The 16,464-nt window shown below is 47.2% G+C and overlaps 1 protein-coding gene across 2 annotated transcripts in view; it reads right to left on the bottom strand.

The window, feature by feature from the left end:
• The window catches only part of LOC147456710 (nucleolar essential protein-like protein), a 64,885-nt gene that overhangs the window by 14,915 nt on the left and 33,506 nt on the right, over positions 1-16,464 (bottom strand). Inside the window, exons 4-7 of one of the 2 annotated variants that reach the window (XR_015188472.1) lie at positions 12,012-12,122; positions 11,554-11,636; positions 11,425-11,482; positions 11,164-11,314 (exon numbers count right to left, since the gene is read on the bottom strand). Coding sequence is in view for 1 of the 2 variants with exons in the window: in XM_086515153.1 (XP_086371279.1) it covers positions 11,235-11,314; positions 11,425-11,482; positions 11,554-11,636; positions 12,012-12,122 (332 nt within the window). In the remaining variant the exon portion in view is untranslated. Of the gene's footprint in view, positions 1-10,927; positions 11,315-11,424; positions 11,483-11,553; positions 11,637-12,011; positions 12,123-16,464 lie in introns of those variants that run through there. The other variant, XM_086515153.1, reaches the window with a different exon arrangement.

The following is a 16,464-nucleotide window of genomic DNA, read 5'->3' as shown; positions in this document are numbered from 1 at the left end:
TGGGACCCCAGGAAACATGAGGCCGGCTACCAACCAAGTGGCCTCGGTGAGTGCTAACCATGGGGTTCCAGACGAGGGGCTGTCGTAGGCGCTCCTCCGTGCACGTCGGTTGTCTCTGCTCCAAGCCACGCCGTAAGAGCTCCCAAGATCGAAGCAAACTCACTCACAGCGAAGAAGTCCTCCAGTCTCCTGCTCAAACCAACTCGGCGCATCTCTGTAAAGATCCATCTGGTCGAAGGTTGCCAAGGGCCTCCTGACTGAGGCACCCTGGCTCGCAGCCTCTGTAGCAAGAACTCCTTCCAGGGCTCCTCACCTGGAAGAAGGCCTCTGACTATGAACTTCCCAAGAAGGGCTCTCCTCTACTGTGCTGGATCAATGACCCCAAGCCCTCCCTGAGAACAAGGAAGCGTGATGACCGACCAACCCACCTTGGCTCGGGCTATCTGAGTGTCACGTCCTGACCAAAGAAAGTTCCTGATCAGCCTCTCTACCTGGCTGATACAAGAACTCGACAAGATCCAGCAGGAAGTGATGTATCACATCATCGCCAACAGCACCTGGTTGGCAACTACTACTCTACCAATTAGCGAAAGTCGTGTTGAGCTCCAATGTAACAGCTTTCTCCTGATGGACAGGAGAAGAAGAGCAATCTGCTGCTCAGGAGACAAGTCCAAACCAACCTGACAACCCAAGTATCAAACTGCAGTCCCTGGGGGGATCCACCTGAAGCCCTCTCCTGGCATCCAATCTGGCAAAGGAGCACTACCAACCGCGAAAGCCACTGTCTTTCTCCAGTTGATCAGTGCGTCCCATGCACAACAGAAGGTCTCCAAAGCCTGCTCACATCTGTGAAGATTGGCCTCCTGGCCATCTAAGTACAAAGACTGAGTCATCGGCAAACTCAGCGTCCAGTAGCTCATCTCCCCGAATAGGGAGTGCTAAGCCCCGAAGACCAACCTGCTGTGACACCAAAAATCTGCTCATCGCCTCTGCATAGAACAGAAAGAGAAAGGGGGCAAGAGGACAACCCTGTCTGACCGAGCATGTGAGCATGAAGCGCTCACCTCTCCCTCCTGCCAAAATCACCTGACTGTGAGCATGTCTATACAAAGTTGACACCCCTTTGATTCAAGCATCTGAGAAGCCCATCCTACATAGAGTGTCCTCTAGAAAGTCCCAGTCAACTCTGTCGTATGCCTTCTCTAAATCGAGAAGAAGAATCACAAGGTCCTCACCACGGAGCCGTGCCAGGGCAGAAGCCTCCCAAAAAGTAAAGATGTTGTCAAGGATACTACGTTCCTTGACAAAACCTATCTGAGTCCCATGTATAAGGCTCTCTAAAAGTGGTTGAATCCTCAAACTCAGAGCCTTGGCAATAATTTTGTAGGTTGAGTTGAGGATGGTGATGGGGCGCCACTGTCGAATCTCATCCAAGGAGCCACCCTCCTTGGGAATGAGATAGATCAGGCCCTCACTAATGCTGTCAAGCATCACTCCTCTGTGCAAAATGTACTGAAAAGCACTACAAAGATCTGGGCCAAGCAGGTCCCAGTACTCCAAGAAAAAGCTGGGAGTCAACCCATCCTCACCTGGACAGCTACCACGAGGGAGGGCCCTAAGCCGTGTGCAGCTCCTCAAGCTGAAGTGGCATCTCTAGCCTCTGGCGCATCTCCTCTGTCACAAGACATGGCATCTGTGCCCAAACCAGCTCCCTGCATGAATCCTGCCGCTCTGACTGAGGCTCAGCCAACAGTAACTCACGGTAAAAGTCAGTAGCAACTACACGCATATCCTCGGGCTCACAAGCAACTGACCCATCGGGCCTCCTCAACTGAATGACCTTGGCATGCGAGTGTCGAGGTCCCACTGTCTCAAAAAAAGCACCAGTCACTCTGTCACCCACCTGAGTCCACTGAGATGCCTGTCGGTGAAAGGCAAACTCATGACGCCTCTCCTCTGCGCTAGCAAGCTCCTGTCGAGCCTGCTGTAACTGCTCCTCCACCCATGGATTGTCTAGATGTTGCTCCTACATCCTCTATAGTGAAGCAATGCCTCGTCTGAGACGCTGCTCCTCCTCTCTCGCTACAGCACGGCGAGCCAGAGACTCTTGAAGAAAAAAGTGGCTAAGTTGAGCTAGGCCCGAGGCCACTCTGTCTACAGGTGAAAACTGGTTGTCCATGCCCTCTGTCCAGAGAGCCTCTACCCTCTCTCTGAGTGCTGAGTCCAGCAAGACCCTCTCTAGGATGCGAAGCATCGTGCTCCCACTCCTCTGCCTGTCTGCCACTGTGAGGATCACTGGTGCATGGTCCGAGAAGGATGTCCCTGCCAGGATGCCCACTGATCCCCCCAAGTCACTGAAGTGGTCACTAGTGTAGAAGCGATCTATCCGCGATAGATTCACTCCTCCCACTCTGCGGTCCGATCTAGAGAAGGCAAGACTGTCTGGGGGCCTCACAAAACCAGAGTGCTACCATGTATCCGAGACCCTCAAAGTCATACACAGCCTCTCCCAAGTTGCCAACTCGACTCCATGCACAGTAGCATGGCTGCCACCAATCCTGTCAGAAGGGTCCTCCAACATGTTGAAGTCCCCTCCTATACACCAATGATAGGCCTGCAGCAAAGACTCAACAATCTGTGACAAAAACTCTGCACGAGCACTCGCCACATTGGGCGCATACATGTTCAGGAAGCCCACAAGGCCACCTTGCACCTGCATAGTAATCCACTGAGCCCTGCCTAGCACAATAATCCCTCTGCCCACAATGGCTTGCTGCAATGAGTCCGCAATAGTCATACATACCCCATTCTGGATGCCTCCAGGTCCAAAAGCAACTGACCAAAAGGTATCATATCGTCCACGCAAAATCTGACCACATCGCCGAATGCGGCTCTCACACAGATGGTGCTCCTGAAGCATAAGGAGATCAATCTCTCCTCCCACAAGGCAACGCTGAAGCTCCTGACGCAATCGGCCCCGCTATCGCTGAAACTAGGGCCCACCTAGTCCCTGCACGTTCCATGAGACGATCCTCATGGGGAGCGAGAGAGAACAGATGCTGCCGCAGCAGCAAGACGGGCTATCTTCGAGGCTGGCTTGGATAGGGAGTAATCCGCATCCGAGCGTCCTCTAGATAGACATGACTGCAATGAGTGCCTAGCCCAAGACCAAGCCGAGCGAGCCGAGCGTAAAGCAACCTCCTCTGTCCAGGAGTCCTCATGAATGTATACATAGCAAGGCAAACACTGCGTATCAGCAAAGAAGTACACCACAATGTGTCTACATCCTGCTGAGTCTGGGGGTGTCACCGCAAACTTGGCCAATGGCCACAACGTCTGCAGCAAATCTGTAACTCCAAGTTCTCCCATGTGGTGAGAGAACTCTAGAACCTGTGTATGCAACCATCCCACCATTGAGTCGAGGGACCACTCTGTCTCGGCCCTACCATAGAGGGGGAAGGAGAAACCAACTGCCGAGTCCAAGGCCTCTGTCCCCCTAGCAACGAGGAACAAAACATGGACCCTGAAGCAAGCTGCCTCATGGTCCGCTGCGGAATCGTCGAGAAAACGAGTGAACCCGTAGTCAAAGAAGTCACAGCGGCGTCGGATGTCAATACTCGTCAGACCACGAGGGATGGCTGCAAGGAAAGATGTCTGAATCTGCAAAGGGGGCCGCAAGAAGGGCTGACCCTCTCGCGCTAGGCGACTCGTGGCAAAGGCGCTGCCAAGAGATCTCCTAGCCGCCAGAGAGGGACCAGTCTCTTGAGTCGACTGTGAAACTGGAGCAGGCGGGGAAAGAGAAGGAGAAGGGGGGAGCGGAGGAGAAGAGGGGCTCGATGGGGCGACAGAGGTAGAAGGGCGAGGTGGAGAGGCGACGGGAGCAGAAGGCGGGGGGGGGGGGGGATGAGGGAGAAGGGGAGAACTTTGGGGGGGGAGCGGTTGTCGAGGGTGAAGCGGAGGTGGGGGCTGGCGTAAGGATCTCCTCCTGCTCAAGAGGACCAAAGCGATTCCCCGTGGGAACCCACTGCTGCTGAGTAGGCACTTGAGGGCCATTCTCCCATTCTCACCTCTGGCTTTATCATATTGAACACCAAATCCTTCCCTATTAGGTGCATTGATTTGGCATGTGACTATTCATGACAAGAGCAACATCAAATCCCTCATCTCCTGCTTGCATCACGACAGAATAATTCTTGGGCACCATCATCATGTCACCTTTCTTCATCTCCACATCACACGCCAATTAAAGTTGTCTAATTCCTAAATGGATCCCAAGATGTTTTCATCGATGGCATCCCTAGTGAGCTACTTGTAAAATGAGGGATGATGACCATGCAATTGATCTCCTATCAGAAAGCTCACTGCCTAACAAGCCTCCTTATCGAGTTTCACAAGCTCAACAAGAGGAGCTCATGAGGCAAGTGCATGAATTGGTGGAAAAAGGGATAATGAGGTCTAAATCCTCTCCATTTTGTTCACCATTGCTTTTACTGCAAAAGAAAGACGACACATATCACATGTGTATCGACTATAGAGCACTAAATAAGTTTACTATCAAAAATAGATTTCCCGTGCCGCGAGTAGAAGATCTATTTGATAAGCTACAAGTTTTGCCCTGACAGATTCTCGAGACGCATTCAAACTCATGACACCACCTGAGCACGAGCATATCCTCGAGCACAATAGATTTCTGCACGCAACCATGCTGCAGCCGAGGTTACCCGAGGGTGGGAACCCATGCTTGAATGGGAGGCCACTGTAAACAAGGGTGAAATTAAAAAAAAAACACACAAAAAACGAGCTCTCTGTGCAAAGATTGGCGCAAAAACGTAGAGCGAGTAGATAATATGGCTCGCAGTAGGCCGTGTATGCCGAATTTGCAGAGGCTAATGTGACGAAAATTGCTCCACAGGGCAAGGCGATTCTAGTGATGCTGATTGTGGGCGAAATCGTGCAGGTCGTTCTTCTCCCTTCTCTCTGCATAAGCGACCGATCCCGTGCCGTGTCTCACAAGCCTCAAGGGCTCTGATACCAGTTGTTGGGGTTGGAGGCTATGGGGGATGCCGCCTGAGAATCACCATGGCTAGGAGCGTGCAAAGATGATGAGCAGAAGAAGAGAGAGAGAGAAAAGGAGAGAGAGAGAGAGAGAGTCGACACGCTGAGACAAGAAAAATACACTATATTCTCTTTTGTGAAGCCTTACATATATAGGAGTCTAGATTGATTTCGACCATCCTTTATACATGCAATGTCCAGTAGCCTTTGCATGCTTTAAGAGTATGTTCCCATTTGGGCTTGACACCCAACACATGAGTGCATTGTGCCTCTGGTTGTGGCTGCGGGCCAGCCCTGGCAGGCTGGGGCTGAGGCTATGGTGCAGGTCTCGACCTCCTCCGTGGACAGGCCTTCGCGAGATGCCCCATCTATCGGCAAATGAAGCACTGGTTCGGGAGGCCCAAGTACTCCACGCTCTGTCTAAACCAACCCCCACTCACCCGAGGCAGAAGGATAACCTTCGGGAGCGTGTGGGTATCTCTGACCAAAACTTGAACTGAGGGGATGCCTGCCGCCTTGGCAGCTACTGATGCTGCCGTACGAGGTGTCTCCACGACAGTCCCAATGGTGGAGCCGATCCTAGAAAGAAGTGGTAAGTACTCCCTCCCTAAACTCGGAAAGCAGACTGAGATGGGGATGTCTGCCTCCTCTACTAGAACATCCGAGGCCGGGTCAAAACCATGTCGCCACTGTCGAAAGTGGGCGCGTGATGCTCGAATGGCCAGTGGACTCATAGCTATGACCTTGGACGCCATCTCAGAGGTCTCGAACTCGATCTGATAGTAACCCCGTCCGAGAATCTGGACATCGAAGATCTTGCCCACCTCTGCGAGAAGGCGGGCCTGGAGAAGGTCTCGCAGCTCTCCTCTGCTAGGTCGGGTGCCGAGAATCTTGCAGATGACCGAAGTCGCTTGCAATCGCTCTACCTCTGCGGCAAGGCTCGCTTGCTCTGTCGGCGAGAGAGCAAGTCGAATGGTGGGCTCAGCGAGGTCGGGCGAGGGGGCTTCGGGCGAGTCCCTCTGTGGCGAAGCTGGAGCCTCCATCTGTGTCTATTGCTGTGGCGGAGAAAGAGAGGGTAAAGCAGTTTTTCTGCAAAGGGGCCCCAGCAAGCACTGTCAAAGAACCAACACTGCCAAAGCCAATCGACAGAAGAACCACGGCGCGAGAGGAAAAAACAGTACAAAAAGAGCCACGGGCCGAGGGGGGGGGGGGGGAGGGGTTCCGTGAGTGAAGAGGGGTGGGGGGGGGGGGGGGGGGCGGGACAGGCGACGTAGCGAGGTGAGGGTGAGGGCAGCGAAAAAAAGGGGGGGCAGCGGGCAGTGAGCAGTGAGGGCAGGTGGCTGGCGGGCAGGGGCAGAGCAGCGGGCAGCGGGCAGCGAGGGCTGAGGACGGGCGAGCAGGGGGAGGGGGAGGGGCAGGGCAGCGCAATGGGCAGCGAGAGAGGGGGCTGAGGGTGGGCGCAAGAGGGGGGGGCAGGCGACAGGGGGGTAGCGCTAGGGGGTGCAAGTGCGAGGGGGGGAGCAGTAGCAGCAGCGAGCCTCCAGGATTCGTTGAATCAATTTCTGGACCTATGATATATTTACGTTGTGTTGATGTGTTAGCAATCTTTTTGGCATGATTTACTGGCTTTACATCCAAAAAATGCATGACAATGTCTAGAGCTATGTCGTTGATAATTATGATATCGTTCATCATGCAAGCAAACAGTCTTCATCCAGCATCCTTTCAAAACAATCTTGGTCTAGCATCAAGAGAGAACACCCCTCCATGAGACGCTTTCCGAGTTTTCAAGCTCTTGATCATGCTTGAACAATCCAAAACAACCCCTCAGACTAGATTTTAGGCACAGAGAGAGAGAGAGAGAGAGAGAGAGAGAGAGAGAGAGAGAGAGAGAGAGAGAGAGAGAGAGAGAGAGAGAGAGAGAGAGAGAGAGATGAAATGAAATGAAATGAAATTTTAATGTCTACAAAAGGCCAAAATCACCTTTGAGACCAAACTAATTACAATGGTGAGTCTAGTACCAAGTCTGGGTACAAACAAAGAAAACTACAAACTAAAAACTGAGATAGGAGTGCTACCGACTCCTATGGGTGGCTAGTTAGCTGAGCAATGATATAATGCAACAAAGTTACAAAGTGAGGATAAGTGTCACCATGATACAATATAGCAGTAGCATGAAGCCTATCATGATCGACACTCTGGGTGTCGTGCTAGAATGGATCCTTTGCCGCAATCTCTGTCGGTGCTACGTGGCTCCCCTCCTCATTCGTGGTCGTCTCGATCTCCCCAACTCTATAGCTCGATCAATGAGAGTACCACTGGTGAGTGTATGGGTGGGAACCGAACTCTGTGGTGGTGGTGGCCCCTCTGCCTCTGTGGTACTCGGACTGAAGAAATCTAAGATGCGTCTCTGAGACTCACTGTCTATGCCCTCTCAATAGAGAGTCTCTATGTCTCTGTATCTCAAGTAGAAATAATCTAAGACATCTCTGATCCTGATATCTCATGACTTTATCTAACGAGTCAAAACCACCTCTGCATAAACACTCAAAGCGTCCCCGAATCTCATAGTAGACTGTGAAGTGACATATGAAATAAAACTCTCTCTCGCTCTGCAGGGCATAACTGACATATCCTCCTGTCTGCTGGTATGCCTCTGAGTCTACCTGTCTCAATCCCAAGCTGGTGTGAAGATGTGTGTATCTGGCCTATGGCACATCGTAACGCATGAGATAGATGTGTGTCTATTAGCTGGGCCGTGTGACAAATCCGTCTGTCGTGAGTTGGAGAAGATGCTCTCTATAGAAATCCCTCTTCGTAGCCAACTCCCGTGATGGCTCTATCCATGTCCTCCTGGTATCAAGCTGGATAAGATCCTACCGAATGAGTCTAGTGATCTCCATCCGTGTAAGAGCCAAAGATGGTGCATCAAGAGAATATTGGAAAGGGGGCAGCCTGTCCATGCTGAAACCATGCCTCTGACACCATGAACTCATCTGTGCATACCAACATGATGTATCTCCTTGTAATGCCAGCTGTCTGGATGACTCAAGAGCAAGCCTAGCATATCTGTCCCTGGTGGTGTCCCATAAGCTGTGTACAAATGATACTGATCTGGTAAGTGCCTCAATCTCCATAGGTGGGGCAACCAGCTCTGCTCATATGATGTCATGTGGAACTGAGGTGCTGATTAGAAATCATAGATACCAAGGGCCTCTCCATATTACCCCATTTAGCATTGTCAACAGATGGTCCCCAAACCTGAACCCTGTAGTGCATAACTAAAGCGATCAAAGTGTTGAAGAGCCAGAGCTTTGTTCGAGGTTCCTGAAACTGAACATGCGAACAAATCCTCTCTAAACCGCCTAGGGCTGCATAGGCACGAGTCAATCTAGTGTATGTTGTCACTTTCAGTGCGAACCTCGGTCCACTAAAGACCACCCCAAGGTATGTGTATGCATCAATGTACTCCATATTGTCCTGACCATATGTAAATGTAGGTGCTGATCTCCTGACCCACTGTGGCGTGGTATTAAATATCATGACCTTCGTTTTACCAAGGTTGACAGACAATCCACTATCCCTTGCAAAACTATGCAATGAGTCCAAATGTCTCTGCATACCCTCTGGTGAGTATGATATCAACACCATATCGTCAGCATACAATAAAAGAGGGATCCATGTCCCCGCAAGTTAAGCACCTCTATCTCCTCCTCTATCAATATAATCAGAGACCTCATCAACATACATACCAAATAAAGTAGAGGACAATGGGCATCCCTGTTTCACTCTGATAGTGGAGTGAACTATGTCAGATATCCCCTCTGGTGTGCGTACATGACCTTCACTGAACTATACAATGCCATAATCCCCCATATCAGTTTTGTGGATACCCCCAATTACATAAGTCGGCGCATCAATCTGGCCCTCAGTACTGTGTCAAAAAGCTTTGCGGAAGTCCACAAAGCTGCGATATATCCGTCTACCATGTGCTCGACCCTCCTCAATGATAGCTGTGAGTGTAAAGACATGATCCAGTGTGGAGAAACCCCTCTTGAAACCAGTCTGTCCAAGTGCCCGTATGCCCATAATCTCTGCCCAACTGCTCAGCCTATGCTCAAGGATGGATGCATACAACCGTGCCAATGTGTGTCTTGACTCCTACCATGATAGTACAGTAATTCCCCTGCACTGTGGGGTCTCTTATCTTGAAGATAGGTACAATAGTAGACAATCTCCAAGACTCAGGAAAGCCCTCGCACATGACACGGTTGAACAACCGTGCAAGCATCTCTGCCAACAAGTTCCCAACATGTATAATGTGCTCTGCTATCAAACCCTCATGATCCTGTGCCTGTCTGGTCCTCATCCTGTCAATGGCCTCCTTTACCGTCTCGGTGGTAAAGAAGGTGCTCGTAGCCGGACATGGCTGTGGTGGACCTGGAAGTGGTGGCTGTCCAGGTACAGTGTCTAATGATGCTGCATACTGCCCCCATATCTCCGTAGAAGTAATCACTGATGGGGGAGACTGCTCATGGACTAGACGCCAAGCCTCTCCTAAGAGAGAGAGAGAGAGAGAGAGAGAGAGAGAGATTGGCTATGCTGTTGAATTTGAGCAAGAGGTAATGGCCATGTTTGACAAGCAACAATGCTATTCAAGGAGGATAAGAGAGATTGGCTATGGTGTTGAATTTGAGCAAGAGGTAATGGCCATGTTTGACGAGCAGCAATGCTGTTCAAGGAGGATAAGAGAGAAGTCCAAGATAGCGCCCTTTGAGGTGACAATACTATTACACAAAGTGTGGTTCGCCACCTCACTTGGGATCTTGTCAGCAAAGCATGCATGATGCCTAAGAGTTGCACCGATCCCATGTTAATCATTAGTCACATTATTGCACTCAACACTTCCTCATAACAAACGACCAGTCATATTTATATTACACATACTTGCATCTGTACTAGCATCGTCTATAAATTTCAAACATGGTTTTCTACAGATTTCTTTTGACCGAGAGTACTTCCAGGCTCCAGCTTTACTAAGCTTTGCTCAGATTTCTTTGCTTGAAAGAACTTTCTCACTGGTAGTGCAATCCTTGGGTCCTCTTGGCTGCTTCTTGCACACAGCAGTGTTGTGAAGCAAATGCCCGAGACAACTAACGTCCGTGAGCTGGTAGGTGCCCCCTTCCTTGGGAATTTGTGGTGAGCATTAGGCTAGGGCGGTTGTGGCTGAGAGTCTGAATTCACAACTCAAGAATTCTACCTAGAAGTGCACAATTCCAAAAGTAGCTCTTGCTGTCTAGACCAGAGCAGTTTTCAATGTAGTTATCTGTATTGATAATGAACATTAATGAAAGATAATGAGTCATGGCTCTGATACCAGTTGAGGGACTGATAGCTATGGAGGTTGGAAGACATAAAAGTCAAGCTCCATAGCTGAAGATAAAAGAAGGGGAGAGAGAGAGAGAGAGAGAGAGAGAGAGAAGGTTGATCTAGATAAGATGTACAAAAAGTAAATGGAAAGGGGAATACAGGCTCACACTTCTGTTGAACAAAGTGGCCTTGTGTAGGCTTTACAAGAGTGCCTTTTAGAATATGATTTTAGTGGACGTAGAGGACCTTACCAGCTCATAAATTCCACTTACTTTACACGAGTACCTTTTAGAATATGATTTTGGTGGACTTACAGGACCTTTCCAGCTCATAAATTCCACTTACAACATGCATTATGTCTCTCTTTGGCCTGGAAAGACTTCACACAGGCCAAACAAGCCGGAGTAACCAAACAGTTACCAAGAAGAAGCATCTCCATCTCTATCTTTTCACTTAACTAGAACCTTCTGATATACCTAATGCATGTTATGACGATCCACCATATCCAAGAATCTATTAGTGCATTTGTAAATACTGGGGGATAGACCAGTTCTACTAGGACATTAGCAGAAACTGATTTCTCCTTCTGGTGGATTTGGAAGCTAAAAATATGTCTAATGTCCACTAGCACTTAATAGGTCAAAGAACTTTCTATTTTGCTTGCTCATACAAAAAGGATCAGCTTTAACTTTACAAGGGAAAAACTGGAACGTGCGAAGAAACAACGAGCATTCTCACCAGAGAAAAGCAAAGAATAAGAACCACTATGATCTTTCCTCTGAGCAGAAGTAACCTCATAAAAGCTCCTGCTACAGTATCTTGAATTGTTGTTCAATAGCGTTGCAGATGCGACCAATGCAGCAAGCAGCACTTAGAGGATATTCCGACACTGGCAAAGGAAAACCATATTTCATTGACAAAATGGGTAACAGAAAATACAAGAGCAAAGAATAGATAACTGTGCAAATCACTTGCCCCTAATGGGCATAAGATACTTACCAGCTATCAAATCCTCAATATAATCTGCTTCTATCTTTCCATGAGCCATGGCCCCCACCTGCTTGCAATTGTTAGATCTAACAAACAAGAAGCCAGGGACAAGTCAAATCATTGCTATCATTGGCTTACCACAAACACCATCTTGCTTTTCAACCCGATTGCTGCAACATAATCATGCAGCTTAATCACTTTAGGAGCACTATATGACAGCCCTGTCAAAAACCAAATTTCACAGTGAGTTGTAGTGTATTCAAAAGTCCTATAATGTCTTGTAGAGACCCTGACTCTGAAATTCATTGAAAAAGAAGTTGTATTGTTACATAATTAACGACTTAGAGTGTAGGAGGTGACAAAAACCAGCCCAATCATATAAACAATGCACCAGACTTCAAAGGCAGCCATTCTACACATAAACTCCACATGCATTCCAGTAACAAGTAAATCAGATCTCCTGTAACATGCATTACAAATGCTCGATTGATAAACATGCCTCATCAAAACTGATGCTTAAAATATATTCAACTTGCAACTAGAAGTCTCAAATTCCATTGAGAATCAAATTATCGACTTTATTTATCACAGCATACCAATTCGACGTGCTCCAACTGGCAAATGCTTGGTGACTGGTTGTTTGACAACTCTCAACAGCTTCTCTGGTCCATTTGTTGCACGAATACTTAGCTTTTGCAGCAGTTGCACTGTTGTCAACCATTCTTTAGGCCTCTCTCTCTCTCTCTCTCTCTCTCTCTCTCTCTATATATATATATATATATATATATATATATATATATATATATATATATATATATATATATATATATATATATATATATGTATACACACACACACACACACACACACACACGATGCTACGGCTGTGCTAGCATATAGTGACTGGAAAAAAGCATATGCATAATGGAACACATTAGGAGATTCTACTTTAGTGGAATAACACATGTTCACCTTAGTGGAAGACACATGTTCACTTTTTCTTTAGTGGAAGACCACATGTCCACTTTGTAGAATGCGCATTACATGAAGCTTGTAAAGGAAGCCACCCACTCTCCTATAAAAGGGAGACTCCCCTTCATTGTAAAGGATATCTTGGTATGAGCTTTGACTATCTTGTGTGAAGCTTTAGTAAGCAAGGCATAGCCTTATGTTGTAACTTCCCCCTTTGCAATTTCTATAACGATCCCCTGCACACCTTGTCCATACTTTGTATGTCCAATTCCACTTAATATACTCCTTCCGCTTGCAATCTTTATAGTGTGCGTTCTCTCTCTCTCTCTCTCTCTCTCTCTCTCTCTCTCTCTCTATATATATATATATATATATATATATACATACATACATACATACATACATACATACATACATATATATATATATATATATATATATATATATATATATATATATATATATATATATGTGTGTGTGTGTGTGTGTGTGTGTGTATATGTACATGAATATATATATATATACCTCGACCTCGACAAAAAAGTGAGGCTTCGTACCCTTTTGTATTACGTAATCAAAATTACAAGCCCGAAGGGATTACATCAGCACGTAGGCGCACACACTTAACGGCTCTGATAGGTAATAAAAGTGGGGCTTTGTCCCTTTGCACTACATAAAATCGACCAAAGGGCCATATACAAGAACCCCTATAAGGTATACAAGGAGATCATGGGGGAAAATCCCAAAATAAACCACAAGATGTTACAGGCTTAGACACTCCAAACGAGAATTCAATAGCAACACACAAACAAAAACTGCAAAATCACTGAACTTGAAGTGTGAGAGAGACAGAGAGGAGTGTCGACACGACACGGCGGAGTTTCGATCCAAGGCGCACTGGCCCCAAAGACAGACGCCCCTTTCGGTGTTTCTTTATTATTGCTCTTAACAAAGTACAATTGCCGAGGGTCCAAAACTCTCCGAGACTCTGCGTCCAGGTGCTCTTCGGAAGAGTAGCACTTGTAAACTTACAAAGGTAGCTCAAAAGCAGATCCCCACAAAGCTTCAGTTCTAAAAGCATCAAATCCGAAAAGCATCTGCTCCAAAAGCACTACGTAAAAACTGCCAGCACGGTTTACGAAAATCTGTACGGCTTGCCACATTAGCATTACGTCAACATGTCAACGCATTTTACCGAAATCCGTTCCAGATGCCAAGCTTTTGATATTTTTGGGTTAGGCCCTGTAACAAACTGCTGACGTGTCAAAGCCTAAAGAATGGAGCCAACTTACAGATGTCGGCCGAGGGGCCTAAACCCTCAGAAGAACAAGTAACAGAAGAAGAAGTCCTACCAGCTTATGGAGACCCCGTCCGATGGGGCCCCAAGTGACATAAAATATTAAAATAAAGCAGGACCCGCACACACAAAAAAAAAAACTAATGACGTGGCAGATTTTCAAAAATTGCGCTGACATGATGACGTGGCAGGCTATACGGATTTCCGCGTTTTGCGCTGACTGATGACGTGGAAGGCTGTATGGATTTTAGTAAATTGCGCTGGCAGCTTTTGGCATTGCTTTTTGGACCAGGAGCTTTTGAGTTTTGAAGGCTTTTTACTGTAAACTGCTTTTTAGGCCAAGGGCCTTTAAATATGACGTTAGGGCTCATTCTCTGGCATGCTTCTTGGAGAAGGTGCAGAGTCTAGAGTACCGGCTTGTACTGTGTTGATGCAATATAAAGAAATACCGAAAGGGGCGCCAAGGTTTGGGGCCAATAATCTCTGGGGTGGAATTCCGCCACTCCGTGTCGCGTGTCGTCTCTCTATTTCAGTTGAGTTGTTATTGAAGTGCTAAAAGTATGTTCAGTCTGTTCTTTTCTATTGGCATGTGATGCCCGTCTTGTGACAGGCCCCTCGTCCAATGCTCAAAAGTTCTTTAAGTTCTTAGGGGTTAGGATTTTTAATCCCTAACCTTCCTTAGGCTCCTTGACCCATCTTCAAGGTTCAATCCCTCTTGTCCACTTGGCCTATTACCATATATGTGGTAGTGATGTGAGTGAACACACTTAGGAGTTCCGAGGCCTTTTTTCCCTCACTAGGAGGTTTTTTCCCCCGTGCATTGTATATACGCCCATCATTCTAGAGCTAGCTTATCTTTCAATTGTGCACAAAGTAATATAGTCTCTCGTGTGCCTTCAGCTTCTTCATCTTCTCCCATCTGTGTGTGTTTCCCTACAAACCTAATCCCAACAATTGGTATCAGAGCAGGTTGCGTGCTCTCGAGAATAGTCGCCAGTGTTGCCTGCACCTGCTCACTTTCTCCAATTTGGGTGAGTTTTGATAAGCATCAAGAGATCGACAAATACTTCGGGAGAGCTGTAAGAGCTTTGTGTGCTCAAATTTTTGATTTGGGCTCATTTTGGCCTCCGTTTCCAATACAGACAGTATTGCGCAAGCAATTTCGTCCTTTCGTGCAGAATTTCTGTCAATGCAATTTTCTATAAAACACGTCCATTAGAGTTCTCTTTGGGTTGTGTATATAGCACGTGTTAGTCCTGCTTCATTTTTCTCTTTCCGCGCAGTCTTTACATCAGGTGCAATCACTCGTCATGGCTCACACCAACACAGATGTTTTCAAGATGTTCACTGCTGAGGATAAACTAGATGGGGACAACTATCCATGTGGGCTTACATGATGACACATGTTCTTGTGTCAAAGGGCGTTTAAAATATTGTGCACGGCATTGATGTATATCTGTCTTCTGTGGATACAAGCTCTGTTGAAGATGGTGCAGGTCCTCGCAAGTCTGCTGCTACTAGAGTTGTTTTGCCTACGGTTGAGCAGGCTCGTTGGGATGTTAGAGATCTGCAGGCTCATGCATTGATTGCATTATCTATGAAGCCCACTATTACTCCTCACATTCGCTCTCATCAAAATCAGCAAAACACGCTTGGGATATTCTGGCTGGTCTTTATGCAAGTCGCAATGAGGCTAAAATTGCATTGTTGCGTAAAGAGCTGGAATCGAAGACTATGCAAGTCGCAATGAGGGTAAAATTGCATTGTTGCGTAAAGAGCTGGAATCGAAGATTATGCGAGAGGAAGATGCATGGAAACTTTTCTTGCGAGCATCAAGGATATTTATGAGCAACTCATTTTTGCACACGAAGTCATTTCTAACAATTCATTTGTACAGACTGTTCTTGATGTATTGTCAGATTCTTACCAGACTTTGCTAGTACTTGGAGACTTATGACCCAAGGAAACCCTCACGCTGTCAAATTTGATGCATTATGCAAATTGTTGTTGCAAGAGTCACTTCAAGAAAGAACAGGGCTAAACAACGTGCAGTTGAACAAGCTTTTGTTGCTCCTCAAAGAAAAGGTGGTAATAGTGATACAGCCACTTCTCATGCTTCGTCAGTGAGTAGCAAATCACCTATTTCTAATGCTTCTGTTGACAGCACCTCCTCTACGAATTCTGGTAAAAAGGGCAAAAAGAAGATGCGTTGCCATTATTGCAAGGCTAGTGATCACTTGATAAAGCACTGTCCTAAATTGAAGGCAAAAGAGGCCAAGAAGAAAGAGGCTAGTTCCACTACAAGTGAAGCTATTGTAAAATCTTATGGGGAAAGAGATTGTGATGCTGATGTAAATGCAAATTGGGCATTTTGTGCAAAGTGTACTTATGATGCTTCTGTCCATGCATGTATGTCAGTTGGTGCAAATTCACATGTGTGGTACTTTAAGAGTGGTGCTACAAAGCATGTCACAAACTAGTGACGTGGCTGCCTTGTACACACACACACACACACACCCACAAGAAAGCAGGCAGTCCCGGAATTCTGAATTGCTAACTAGGCAGGTAGCGTACGGACACCTCCGCAGATTGCGGCGCAAAACGCGGAGCCTGTACGGAATGATGACATGGCAGCAGCGTACAGACGACAGCTTTTGCGGCTGTTTTTATTCTACGCAATTTAGAGAGAGAGAGAGAGAGAGAGAGAGAGAGAGAGAGAGAGAGAGAGAGAGCTTTAGTTTTGCTTTATTTTATTCAACAAGCCATGTGAGAGGAAATTG

Source organism: Adiantum capillus-veneris, chromosome 6, assembly GCF_014529385.1.
Source record: "Adiantum capillus-veneris isolate H3 chromosome 6, ASM1452938v2, whole genome shotgun sequence".
NCBI classification, from domain to species: Eukaryota; Viridiplantae; Streptophyta; class Polypodiopsida; order Polypodiales; family Pteridaceae; genus Adiantum; species Adiantum capillus-veneris.
The sequence above is the reverse complement of the archived record's forward strand: the minus strand, read 5'-3'. Positions and strand labels throughout refer to the sequence as shown.